The sequence below is a fragment of the Trachemys scripta genome, chromosome 8 (genome assembly GCF_013100865.1).
Source record: "Trachemys scripta elegans isolate TJP31775 chromosome 8, CAS_Tse_1.0, whole genome shotgun sequence".
NCBI classification, from domain to species: domain Eukaryota; kingdom Metazoa; phylum Chordata; order Testudines; family Emydidae; genus Trachemys; species Trachemys scripta.
In genome coordinates, this window is record NC_048305.1 from 71,334,944 (window position 1) to 71,348,053 (window position 13,110).

General features: G+C 39.7%; 1 protein-coding gene across 1 annotated transcript in view; it reads left to right on the forward strand.

Moving 5' to 3' along the window:
• SASS6 (SAS-6 centriolar assembly protein) overlaps window positions 1-13,110 on the forward strand; it is a 36,491-nt gene that overhangs the window by 5,468 nt on the left and 17,913 nt on the right. The window contains exons 3-9 of the mRNA XM_034780140.1: window positions 331-410; window positions 1,421-1,525; window positions 2,166-2,337; window positions 5,179-5,256; window positions 6,414-6,533; window positions 6,648-6,839; window positions 7,106-7,300. Of these exons, the coding sequence (XP_034636031.1) occupies window positions 331-410; window positions 1,421-1,525; window positions 2,166-2,337; window positions 5,179-5,256; window positions 6,414-6,533; window positions 6,648-6,839; window positions 7,106-7,300 (942 nt within the window). The remainder of the gene's footprint in view (window positions 1-330; window positions 411-1,420; window positions 1,526-2,165; window positions 2,338-5,178; window positions 5,257-6,413; window positions 6,534-6,647; window positions 6,840-7,105; window positions 7,301-13,110) is intronic.

Genomic DNA, 13,110 nt, shown 5'->3' on the forward strand with positions numbered 1-13,110 from the left:
TCTGTTTTTAATGCAGTCCATTTTTATCATTTGTACTTGGAACAGTCAAATATCCAATAAATACCTTTTGCTTTGGAAGTCTTCGCTGCTGAAAGTTAATGCAGCCTTGCTTTAAGATTACAATCTCTTTGTGGGAGGTAGATTTTCTCCTTTGTAATATTTAAAATAGAAATTGCCCAAAAATGCAATATAACTGATGTTCTTTTTCCCTCTTATTAGTGGTCATAGGAGTCTTATTTGCTGTAGAAAGTTAAAACGTTTTTGGGTACTACCTGAATATATTAATATAACTAGTTTAAAATAATGATCTTTAAAAATGTTTATTTTTAGGACTTAATTGTGCAATTGACTGATGATACTGACCCCTTTTTCCTTTATAACCTGGTTATATCTGAGGAAGATTTTCAAAGGTAAGATATCAAGTTAATGTGCTCTTTATGAAACATTAAGAAATGGTAATAAAGAATGGATATTTTTTAATTTAAAGTTCTGCTTGACAATGAAATAGAACTTGGCTCTTATTGCATTTTTCTGCCGTACATTGCTTAGTGCTCTACCAAGGAAGATAGTGTCATTCTCCTCCATGTATAGATGGGGAAAAATGAGGCATAGAGAGGTGAAGTGACTTGTCCAAAGTCATCCAGGGCAATGATGGAACCCTGGATTCTTAAGTTTGTCCAGTGCCATAACCACTAGACTACACTGCTTCCTATTTTTGTACCTCTAAAACATTTTCTGGGTGTTTGTGAACATTTCACAGGGATTTCAGTTGGAATACTCTCAAAAGGATTATTTCTAAGAGCGAGGGTTCACAGAATTGGGACATTCAATTAAAGATATATTTTGGATCATAACATTGTTGGGTCTCAATTTAATAGTAATCACTCAGGAAAAAGACCTCAGTGTGGACAGCTCAATGAAAATCTTTGATCAATTTGTAATTGCAGTCAAAAACGAAAAATAAAACCCCAAACTTATTTGTATTACAGTAGTTTTCAGAGGCCACAATCATATCTACTCCATTATGCTAGGCTTAATGTACATACACACAATAAAAGAAAGTTCCTGCCTCAAAGAGTTTGCATTGTTAAGTCCCGTATTTAGTACATGTATCCAAGTAATTGTTAACGCTATACAATATAGTGTGCTCAAAGAAGATTTTAATTTGAAAGATACATATTTGTTCCCACATAATTTTGTTTAGTGAAAGCTAATTTGCAAAACATTCACAATTAAAATACCACACCTCTTGTGATTGTGATTAGCTACTTGACATTGTTTCTTTTGTACTCTGGATTAAAAATTGAAATGATAGGTGTTAAACTTTTAATGAATTAATTAGTAAAATATTTATTTACTTAGTGCAAACAAAAATATTTGATAGGAATGTAACTTGTATTTCCCCTCTTTCTTTATGTAGTTTAAAATGCCAGCAGGGTCTTTTGGTAGATTTCTCTGCTTTTCCGCAAAGGTTTATAGATCTACTTCAACAGTGCATTCAGGAACAAAACAAAGATACCCCAAGGTAAATAATGTTTTGGTACCACATTACTAACTTTTAAAAAAAAATTCTTAAACAAAATACACACACAATAAGCCAAGCACTCCAAGAAGCAATATAAGACCAAGGAAAGTCAATGGGACTTAGGCTTCAAGTGCCTAAGTCACTTTTGAAAATGAGAATTTTCACTTCAGTGCCTTTGAAAATGTTACCCCTTATCCAGTGTGTTTAATTTTACAAAGTTCTTTTAAAGTGCATGCATCTTTAGAGGTCTTTTTATTTGCAATTTCAAGTATAACATGAGTGACTCACTTTTATAAAATCTCAGAAAAAGCAAAAAGTACATATTCACTGGCTTTTTTATTTATTATGCATACAGGAATCTTTTTGGTGGTAGCATTATATGATATTTATGTGAAGATACTGTTGTAGTATCGGATTCCCTTTTATATTAACATAACATTAATTTGGTAAAGATTTAGGCCCTGATCCTGCAACTTAATCCAAGCAGGTGGGGCTTCTGGAACTATACAGATCCAGTTGTGTGAAGTGCCTTAATGATGGTTATTTTATAAAGTGGAAAACCCCCCTGCAATTTACAGATAGTTTTGTAAACAAAGATATGTTACGTACTAAATGTGGTTCTATTTCATTTGTTTTTAAGGTTTTTGCTGCAGTTAGTTTCTTCAGCATCTGTTTTAGATCACACACCTGCTTTTTTAAATGTAGTGGAGACAAACCCATTTAAACATCTTACACATCTCTCCCTAAAATTTCTGCCGGGAAATGATGCAGAAATAAAGAAGTTTTTAGCAATCTGTTTGAAATGTATTAAGGTAAGATTATAGATTTGTTATATCTGTAATTAGGTCCTGATCCTCTAAACATTTAATGTTGTGGGGTTTATTTTAATTTTTTTTTTTTTTGGTTAATTTTAGTTCATGTTGTGGCTTTGCAAATAGTTATATAGGTATATATTGTAATTCAATCAATACACACTCTCTCTCTAAGAATAAAAATATCAAAGGTGCGTGTATATTTAAAATAGAGCTATCAAATTATTAAAAAAATCGCAATTTGCGAGATTTAAAAAAGTCACTATTAATCACACTATTAAACAATAGAATACCGATTTAAATTTATTATGAATATTTTGGGATTTTTTTTCTACATTTTCAAATATATTGGTTTCAACTGCAACACAATACAAAGTATACAGTGTTCACTTTATATTATTTTTTATTACAAATATTTGCAATCTACAAGTCAAAGCATGAAGGGGACATATGAATGTTAGCATATCTGGCCATAAATACCTTGCAATGCCGGCTACAATAGTGCCATGCGAATGCCTGTTCTTACTTTCAGGTGACATTGTAAATAAGAAGCAGATAGCATTATCTCCCATAAATGTAAATAAACTTATTTGGCTGAATAAGAATGTTTTGTTTTTGAGTGCAGTTATGAAAAAAAATCACTATAGATAGCATTACTGTACTTGTATGAGGTAAATTGAAAAATATTATTTCTTTTGTTTTTTATAGTGCAAATATTTGTAATAACAATTATAAAGTGAGCACTGTACACTTTGTATTGTGTTATAATTGACATCAATATATTTGAAAATGTAGAAAAATATTCAAAAATATTTATAATAAATTTAAATTGGTATTCTGTTATTAACAGTGAGATTAAAACATCAGTTAATTAACTAGATTTAAAAAATAGTAGCAATTTGTTTTGCGTTAATCTCTTGAGTTAACTGCAATTAATAATGGCCCTAATTTAAAACAAAATCTGATAATCTGAATTGGCAGAAATTAGACACTTTAGATATGTGATGAATGTGGCAATGCAATTGTTGAGTTAATTGAGCCTCTCAGTATTGGTTGCTTCCTGGCTTTGTGCTGACCCGCTGTACAAATGCAAGAGTAAAATACTGTAAAGTTATGGATTTCAATCCTGCTGTTGGATCTGCACGTGCATACCCATGCGTAAGTACAGAGCTGCCTTTAATTCAATGGGGTTTCATTTTGCCATTTATAGATTGGAAAGTGAAATTGATATGCTTGGTAGCATATCAGGTTTAAATAATGTTATGAAATGAACAATGATTTCAGAGTTTGAAAAATCCTTCACCTACAGTCCACATCTCACTGATTTCTTCACGTGTAATTTTTGTCTCCTTTTCTTTTAGTGCAATGTAAATGTAAACCGCCTCTGTAACAAACTGTTTTTAAAAGAAAAGCTCACAAAGATTTTTTTCCCTTAACATCTAGGTTAGGGTCTAAGTTCCCTCTAAGCTGTGCAGCAGGCTATCAAGGGCCATGCAGCAGGGAGACGTGCGTCTCCTCCGGCCCTGGTCTTGGAGATGCTGCGAGCGGGGAGAGGGCTGCGGGGAGTCCTTTCTCCCCACTGCAGCCTGGGACAGCCTGTACCCCAAATCCCTCATCCCCGGCCTCCCCCAGAGCGCGTACAACCAGCCCGAGCCCCCTCCCGCACCTCTGCCCCAGCCCTGAGCCCCCTCCTGCATCACAAATCCCTCATCCCCAGCCTCCCTGAGAGCCCACACTCCCAGCCAGAGCCCTCACTCTCCTGCACCCCCACCACCTACCATAGCCCTGACCCCTGTCCTGCACCTCAAACCCCTCATCCCTGGCCCCACCCCAGAGCCCGCACCCCCAGCTAGAACCTTTACCCCCCGCACCTCAACACTCTGTTCCAGCCCTCACCCCCATCCCACACTCCGAACCCCTCGCCCCCGCCACATAGAACCTCCATAGTGGTGCACATAACAAAATTCATTCCACACATGGATATAAAAAATTGGTCAGAGTTCTCAATTTTTTTTTGCTGGCACCCCCTTTGAAAATATTTCAGGCTGTCAAGACCCCGCCATACCACGCCTTCCCTTACTTTTGCACTGTTGCTGGGGGCAGTGCTACCTTCAGAGCTGTGGACCTGGCCAGCAGCTGCTGCTGCTCTACTCACCCAGATCTGAAGAGCTTCGGCTGGCAGCTGGAGCCCCGGCATGCATGGGGGCTGGCAGCTTGCAATGCTCCCATAATGAACTTGCGACCCCCAATTTGAGAACCCCTCATCATCTAGGTCAGGGGTTGGCAACCTTTGGCACGTGGCTCGCCAGGGTAAGCGCCCTGGCGGGCCGGGCCAGTATGTTTACCTGCCATGTCCACAGGTTCGGCCGATCGCAGCTCCCACTGGCCCAGCCCGTCAGGCCCGCGCCGCTTCCCGCAGCCCCTGTTGGCCTGGGACTGTGAACCTCAATCGGCCGAACCTGTGGACGTGGCAGGTAAACAAACTGGCCCAGCCCGTCAGGGTGCTTAACCTAGCGAGCTGTGTGCCAAAGATTGCCGACCCCTGATCTAGATGTTAATGCAACTCCTTTTCAAACAATAGTTTAAAGTGCAAAAATCCTGTTTTCTTGGGGAAATTTTAAGGAAAACAAACTTTTTTACAATGGAAAAAAGGTTTTTACTTTAGGATTCATGAAATATTTATAATTTAGTATTTAGGCTGTCTTGATAAGAATTTGTTATTAGCGTAATGGACATGTATTTTTGGACTTTACGTGTAGAAATAATGGAATATGGATGCGAAATAATGTTTTTCAATTGGAAAATAAGATTGTATTGATTTAAAATGTCAATTATATGTAGGAAGAAAAGTCGTTATTGGAACAAAAGCTTAAAAAAACTGAAGATGACCTTACTAGACAGCTGAGCTACACACAGCAGGTAACTGATGTTAGGCCTTCCTGCCTTTGGTATAATAAGAATTCTATATACCGTACCACATGTAAAGGTATATTACAAATTGCAGAATTTCAGTAGGGTCCAGTTTATAGACCACATCGTAAAATACTATCTTTTCTTGTTTTGTATCTAATCTTATATCTGTGCATTTATTTTGAATTTTGTGGGCTGGGGAGCATTTACTGCTGGTGGCTAATAGAGGTCTGGTTGGTTACATGGTGCTGAGAAACAACCAATTTTGGCAGGGCAGAAGGAGGTGAAGTGAAGTGCAAAAGTAGCCAGTGTGATGAATTGTTCTGAAGAAAGGTCAAAACATCACACTAAACACAATTAAAAACACTTTACTTTCCCCTGTAAGCACCTGCTGTGGTTGCCATAGAAATATTATGTGGTCAGATGTAAGAGAATAAGTAGTTCACAAGACTGTCTCTATATTGAAATGTGTCACACAATGGAGATATTTTGGAACCCTTTACTTTGTGTTATGTATGAAGCAAAGAAAAATAGAATTAAAATTGTTGGTATTTATGTTCTAAAATTCCATTTAAGATGGATGGTGGACCCTGTTGTGGTTTCACTCCTTTTTAGAGATGACAGCTGTGGGTCATACAGTAAAGCTACACAGACTGCACTTTGGTCACTCTTGAGTTATAGAGCCTTAATGTTCCTTTTTTCCCCTTCTGTGGGCTTGTCAGACAGTTGACATTTTTAAAAATACATTAATTCATTTTTTTGTAATTTTTATAGAATTGGAACTGCTGTATACTTCTGTCTTGCAAATTTAAAAGAAAAATGCTACCAAGAAGTATATTTTTCATACTGAAAAGTTGGTTTTTATAGTGCTGTGGCCTGGTTGAGTGTGTTCACTCTTACTTTTACTTGATAGGAGAGAGTACCATGCTGTGGTTAGAGCATAAGGTTGGAAATTATGATTCTTTTACCAGCTCTGTCATTATTTGATGACCCTTTGGTTCCCATCTGTAAAACTGAGATGCATGTCACTTGGTGGTGTGAGAATTCAGTTTGTTCTGTAAAGCACTTTGAGCTCCTTGGATGAAAATCACAATATAGTGCAAAATATTGTTCAGTTTAATATGATATATTTTTCAAGATTCTTTATGCTGTCTCAACAAACACAGAGCTTGTCAGAAAAGAGCCGGGAATTAGATAAATTGAGAAGTGAATGGACGTCACATACAACAATGCTAACAAATAAGCACACTCAGGAATTGACAAATGAGAAGGAAAAAGCTCTCCAGGTATGAGAACTGAAGGAAAAACAAACCAAAAATATTGGTACACATTTAATAGTTTAAGGTTAGGTTCACTGAAGCACTTCTTCCTTTGTTTTCCAACTTCTCTTTTCATTATAGGTGCAGACTCAATACCAACAACAACATGAACAACAGAAAAAGGAATTGGAAAACTTGCATCAGAAAAGTATCCAACAGCTACAGAATCGACTGTCAGAACTAGAGATTTCCAACAAGGACCTAACAGAAAGGAGATACAAAGGAGACTCCACAATTAGAGAACTTAAAGCAAAACTCTCTGGGATAGAAGATGTATGGAATGTTCATTTGTATTTTCAAATCAATATTTGTATAGGGATAACACGATCAATACACTCTCACAAGATACAGTGTAATCTGTGAAAATACAGCAAATGTTCAGGTTGTGGGAATCCATACTTCAGGTTCTGAAGTATTTATTTTTACAACCTATTTCTATTATCTTATTGATATCCTTGGTTAAGAGTTAGATATGTTTATTCAAACTTAAGGTATTGCAGTGTTTTTTGTTTTTTAAATATTTTTTCCAAATGTTCTAGGAGTGCCAGAGAGCAAAGCAAGAAGTGCTGTCGTTGCGTCGGGAGAATACTACGCTAGATGCTGAATGCCATGAAAAAGAGAAACACATTAATCAGCTACAAACACGAGTTGCAGTTTTGGAACAAGAGATCAAAGATAAGGACCAGCTAATTATTAGGACAAAAGAAGTATTAGATGCAACACAAGAACAAAAGGTTCTGTTAGTTTCTAAATATACTGTTTCTAAAGTACTGTAGAACCATGCTTAATTGCTGTTCACAACTGGGCAATTGTGGATTACCAGATTTTGTGAACTGTGTAAATAGATCAACCACGATTTAAAGAATTAAGGTTACAGCATTGAAAAATATTTGATTCATTTTTGACAAACGTAATTCAGTTACAATTATAATACTTTGTAGTCCAACAGTAAATAGACACTACTTTTACAAAATATATTAATCTCTTACTATTAGATCTTTGCTGACATATGAGACTGGATTTTTCTGTTTATTTAAAAACTGGATTAGTGACGTGAAAATTAGTGAGGTGGTTCTTCTAGTAGTGTCCCTATGGGTGCTCCACTTCAACTGTGCATGTGCCCCATTGCATCTTCTATCAGAGATTTTAGGTAGCAGTGTCTGTTTGGCCCTTGCATGCATTCTATTCTGCACTGTGGCTGTATAAAGCTGCATGGGCAGACTGCCTTCAGTTTTTTCTCAGCTGCCTTGGGCTAAGATGGAGCCTTAGAAGTGTCCGAGTTGAGCTTATTTCAACTAGATTTATTTTTCATAGTTGTAGTGATAGTAGTTAGTAATTAATTATTATTATTGACTGTTGTCCTTTCAGGGTTTTTTTCCCTGCAGGGAACTTCAAGTTGCTGAGAGGGTATGCCCAGCTCTTCAGGTTTTAAACATTGGCTTTCATGCCAGGAGGCTATCCTGGTGAGCGATGGGTACTCCCAGTGCATCCATTGCCTTGGGAAATCACACATCCTCCAGAAGTGTAATTTTTTCCTGGCGTTAAAATCAAGAGCCAGAAAGAACCTGGAGATTAAATTGCGCTGCCTTGTGATGGAGAGCTGTGTCCGTCTAGTTTCTGAACCAGGCTAGGAGACCCTCTCCATACACTGTTATCCAAGCAAGTTGAGCTCTTCATCCACTTTGGTGTAACACTCCCTTAGAGCTTCTAGGAGGGAAAACTCAAGAATCCTCTCAAAAAGACTCTAGGAAAAGGAGCTCAGGTTCCCCGATGAGGATTCTACTTCAAAGAAGCACTGGTTGCCGATTGAGACAACTACTGTACTTTTGCACCTGCTGGTTCCTGACTCAGTACGCACGAGACAGCAGGTTCCTCAGGTACTGTTACCACCACTAAACCTAAAGAATCTAAGGGTTCCAGCACACCATTGGTACAATCAGGAGATTGAGACGACAAGGAGAAGAAGACTATCTCTTCTAAGTTAGTACTCAAAGAATCAGCCAGGTTCTTGGTACCTCCCATTTCACTACTGCAGAAGACCGGACTATCATCTAGTGGTCATTCCTTGGAGTGCATAAAGCCTACAGTACCGTTTGCTCCCTCTACCATAATCACTTCTGCTCAGGCTGCAGCCTCAATACTGACTACCATGTTGATACTGCAGGAGGTTAAATTTTCACAACACCTCACAGTGACACAGATGCCTGACTCCCCTTTGTTCGGTACTGAGGACATCTAAGTCTCCAGATATTCACCCAGTACCTACAGAGTCACCACCTTTTTCTACTGGTGCTGCCACCTACAAAGTGATGTTGAAGATGATGATATTGGGGATTTCTCATTGGTTTCTCAAATTCTGGTTCAGGTTTCCCCTCCTCACTATCAAAGGAGTATTTTTCTGGAGACTGCTAAGGAGGTGGAACATATGTGAGAGGCATCCTCAAGCTCCATCCTGGTGGTATGAACACTCGTGAATGCCCCCACCTATACTGGATTGGCCCACTCAATCGCTGTAATGGGATCAATTGGTGGCATATTGCCAAAAATTCTCTAGGACCCCTAGTATCACTCATTGCCGTGATAAGGCTAAACAATCTCCCCCATCCTCTCTTGAAGTTCTGAACCACAAGGAGACTCTTGAGGAGCAGGCGACGAGAGCAGGCAACAAGGTCACCCTGCTAACATCTCCTCCTCTTCATCCCCAGATAAAGTAGTTATGATTCCTTCACCATCCCAGGCGGCTGACTTCAAACAGTTCCAGGAGCTCATTGAAAGGATAGCAGACTCCTTACAAATACCACTTGAGGAGGCTAAGGAATCACAACGTAAACTGCTAGATATTCTGCATACAGCATCATCTACCCGAATTGCACCTATTAATGAGGCTCTGCTGACTCCTACGAAAGTAATCTGGCATATCCCAGCGACAATACCATCCACCTGTAAGAAATATTAGGTTCCATCTGAAGATTTGGAGTTTTTTTTTCTCATCTCCTAACTCCCTAGTTGTCAAGGCTGTATGTGACCGTGGAAGGCAGCACCATTCTAAATCAATGCCATATGACAAAGATCAGAAGCGTCTTGATTTATTTGGTTGCAAATCATATTTGACTGCGACTCTATTTCAAATCACTATCAAGTGTTGATAGCAAAATATCACATCAGCTACACAGACTTCAATTTGTTTATTGAGCATCTGCCACCAGAGCAGAGAGACTAATTTTAAGCAATCATTACAGAGGGTCATCATCTTGCCAGAACATCCCTGTAGGCCTGTATGGATGCAACTGACACAGTTGCTCGGTCTGTTTCTATGGTGGAAAGTCATGAAAAGGGCCTCCTGGCTTCAGCTCTCCAGACTTCCGAGGGAGGTCAAGGACCTTTCCTTTGATGGCTTAAAATTGTGTGCAGAGAATACTGACGAGTCTCTGCATACATTTAAAAGATTCCAGGGCCAATCTGTATTGTTTGGGAATTTACATGCCTGCACTAAAAGGAAATTTACTAAATCTCAGGCACTGTAGAGCTCCTGACCTGTTCAGTTTTCTAGCTTCCAGAGACCTTATGAACGCCAATGAAAGAGGCAGAGGTTCCAGAAAAAGAGACCACCTGCTGCACAGGCATCAGCCTCGCATGCCTCATCACCAAAACAGTAATTTTGATGCAGTGGTTGAAGTTCTGAGTTACCTCCCATTTTCTCCTTACCAGCTGCAATGGTTCACGTGGCTTCCTTGTTTCGGGGACTGCCTTACTCACTTCTGACAAACTTAAGAGTGTGTCACAACAGCCAAGTGGGTTTTAGAGATCATATCAGAAGGATACTCCATCCACTTTACTTCCCTTCCCCCCATCCCTTTTCAGATACCCCTTTCACAAGCATCTTCTAATACAGGAAATGACTTCCTTCTGAACTTAGATGCTCTAGAACCAGTTTTGTACAACACAGAAGGAAGGGGTTCTATTCCAGATACGTGCTGGTTTCTCAACAGGTTTGTGAAGATACAAAAATTCAAAATAAACCAGTCAGGTGTATATTTCCGTATAGTGATTCACTCATCCTACGGGTCAAAACCATTTTCAATACAGAATGCTTCCATTTGATTTCTCTTCCACTTCCAGAGTGTTTGAAGGTTCTGTCAGTGATAGCGGCTTACCTTTGCAGAAGAGGAATCCTAGTATTCCTATATCTCAACAATTGGCTGCTAAAGGGGCACTCTTACCACGGTGGCCATTCAAAAGGCCATAGCACTGTTTCTTGACCTGAAACTGCACTTAGATGTTCAGAAGTCCACCTTGATACAGGTGTGAAGATTGGAGTTCATAGGAGCTTATCTCCAGGCAGTAGCAGCCAACGCCTACCTCCCAACGCATAAGTTTACACCCCTGTCTAGTTAAGTTACTATAGTCCAAATCAATCCCCAGCCATCTGTCAAAAACAGTCTGCAGTTGTTGGGGCATATGGCAGCTGATATTTTTGTGATAAGCCACGCAAGTTTGCACATGTGCTGCCTCCCTGAGTGGCACAGAACTGTTTATTTGCTGAGTAAATACAGCTTGAACAAACTATTCTTGGTTCCTACTGCTGTGAAGAAGTCCTTTGGCCGGTGGAAAGGCTTTCACAACATCATCTTTGGTTAACTATCTCCAACAGTCCTAATAAGAACAGATGCATCCCTGTTGGGATTGGGGGAGCACATCTTACTAGAAACTGCTCAGGGCACATCAACTCTACACATCAACTTGTTAGAACTCAGGGCAATCACAAATGCTTGTCTCCATTCTATGCTGTTGAGCGGGGCAAATATGTGAGGATCATGATAGACAATGTCATGCATGTTTTATATCCACTATCAAGGGAGAGCGAAAGCCGTGAGATTCTGGAATTGGTGTGTGTGAAGTCACGTCAGCATCTCAACAGCTTACCTTCCCAGCATTCAAAACATCACGGCAGGTAGCCTCAGCAGATGCTTCTCTTGGGATCATGAGCAGGAGAGAGATCCCATTGAACTCCACTGCATATTTCAATGTTGGGGCATCCCATAGATGGACCTGTTTGTCATGGCCAGAAACAGGAAGTGCTTCCAGTTCTACTCTAGGGTGGGACTGGGCCACCACTCCTTGGGAGATACCTTTCTCCTTTGCTGGATGTCAGGTCTGTTGTATGTGTTTCATCCAACTCCTCTAATATCCAAGGTGTTGATCAAGATAAGGAAAGACAAGGCCAGAGTTATTCTGATGGTTCCAACGTGGCCAAGACAGACATGGTTTCATTACCTTATCCAGTTGGCTGCTTGTCAATCAGTTGAGCCTCCAGACCGTCCCTCATCTTCTCTCAGGATGTCTGTCAGATTCTTCACCCCAGCCTTGGGGTTTTTCACCTAAAAGCATGGCTGATCACTGGTTCACTGGGCTAGAAACAACCTATTCTGAGGTAGTGAGAAGAGTATTATTACATAGTAGGGAGCAGTCTACCTATAATAGTTACCTACAAAAAGAGATGAGATTTAGCCTCTGGTGTGACCTAAGACACCATTCACCTGCATCCTCTTTGCTGTCAGATCTACTAAATTACATTCTAAACTGAAAACAAGTTGTTGTGGTTTTTTTTTAAGTTCCATTAGGGTACCTTGGGCAGCTGTTACGGGCTTTTCAATGTACACACATCTGCTGACTGCAAGTCAAATGTCCACAAGTCAAATATCCTGCCCCTGTTTGGGACCTCAGCTTAGTCTTGGATGCTTTACAAGACCTGTCTTTGAGCCAATGGCAACCTGTTCTCTGCTTATCTATGAAAACAACCTTCCTGGTAATCATTACTTCTGCTCAACTCTTTGAGCAGATAGAGACTCTGATGGCATATCCTTCAAGGACGAGGTCACATTGCAACCACATCCCAAATTCTAAAGCTGTCATCTGACTTGCACATTTACCAATCTATTCTTCTTCCAGTTTTCTTTCCTAATCCACACCTGAATAAGGAGAATGTGGTATTATGTACATTTTGATGTCAGGAGGGCATTAGCCTTATACTTGGACAGGACAAAGCCAGTTAGAAAATCTCCTGGGTTGTTTGTGTCTTTTGTAGAAGATCTAAGGGATTTCCAGTTTCCAAGCAAAGACTCTCTAGGGCACTGGTTCTCAACCTATTTGCCATTGTGGGCAACATATAGAACTCTCTCTGTGTTATGAGGGCTGCATCCACACTATATACTACCTGTGTGGCCCTGAGGGTGTCATGGGGGCTGCAGCTGTGTGCTGTTTGGACCACGAGTTGAGAACCACTGCTCTAGATGGATATCTGTCTGCATTACGTTTTGCTATCAGTCCAATCATCTCCAGCCTCTTTCCAGAGTACTCCCATTCAATGAGACCTCTTTCTACTTCAATAGCCTACCTTAAGAAAGTTCCCATTGCTGAGATATAGTAAAGCCACAACTTGGACCTCCATACATAGCTTTTCTGAACATTCTGCAGTAATTCATGACTCAGCTTCTGATGCTGTGTTTGGCTCTACTGTACTGTCTTTGATTTTTGGATTGGATTC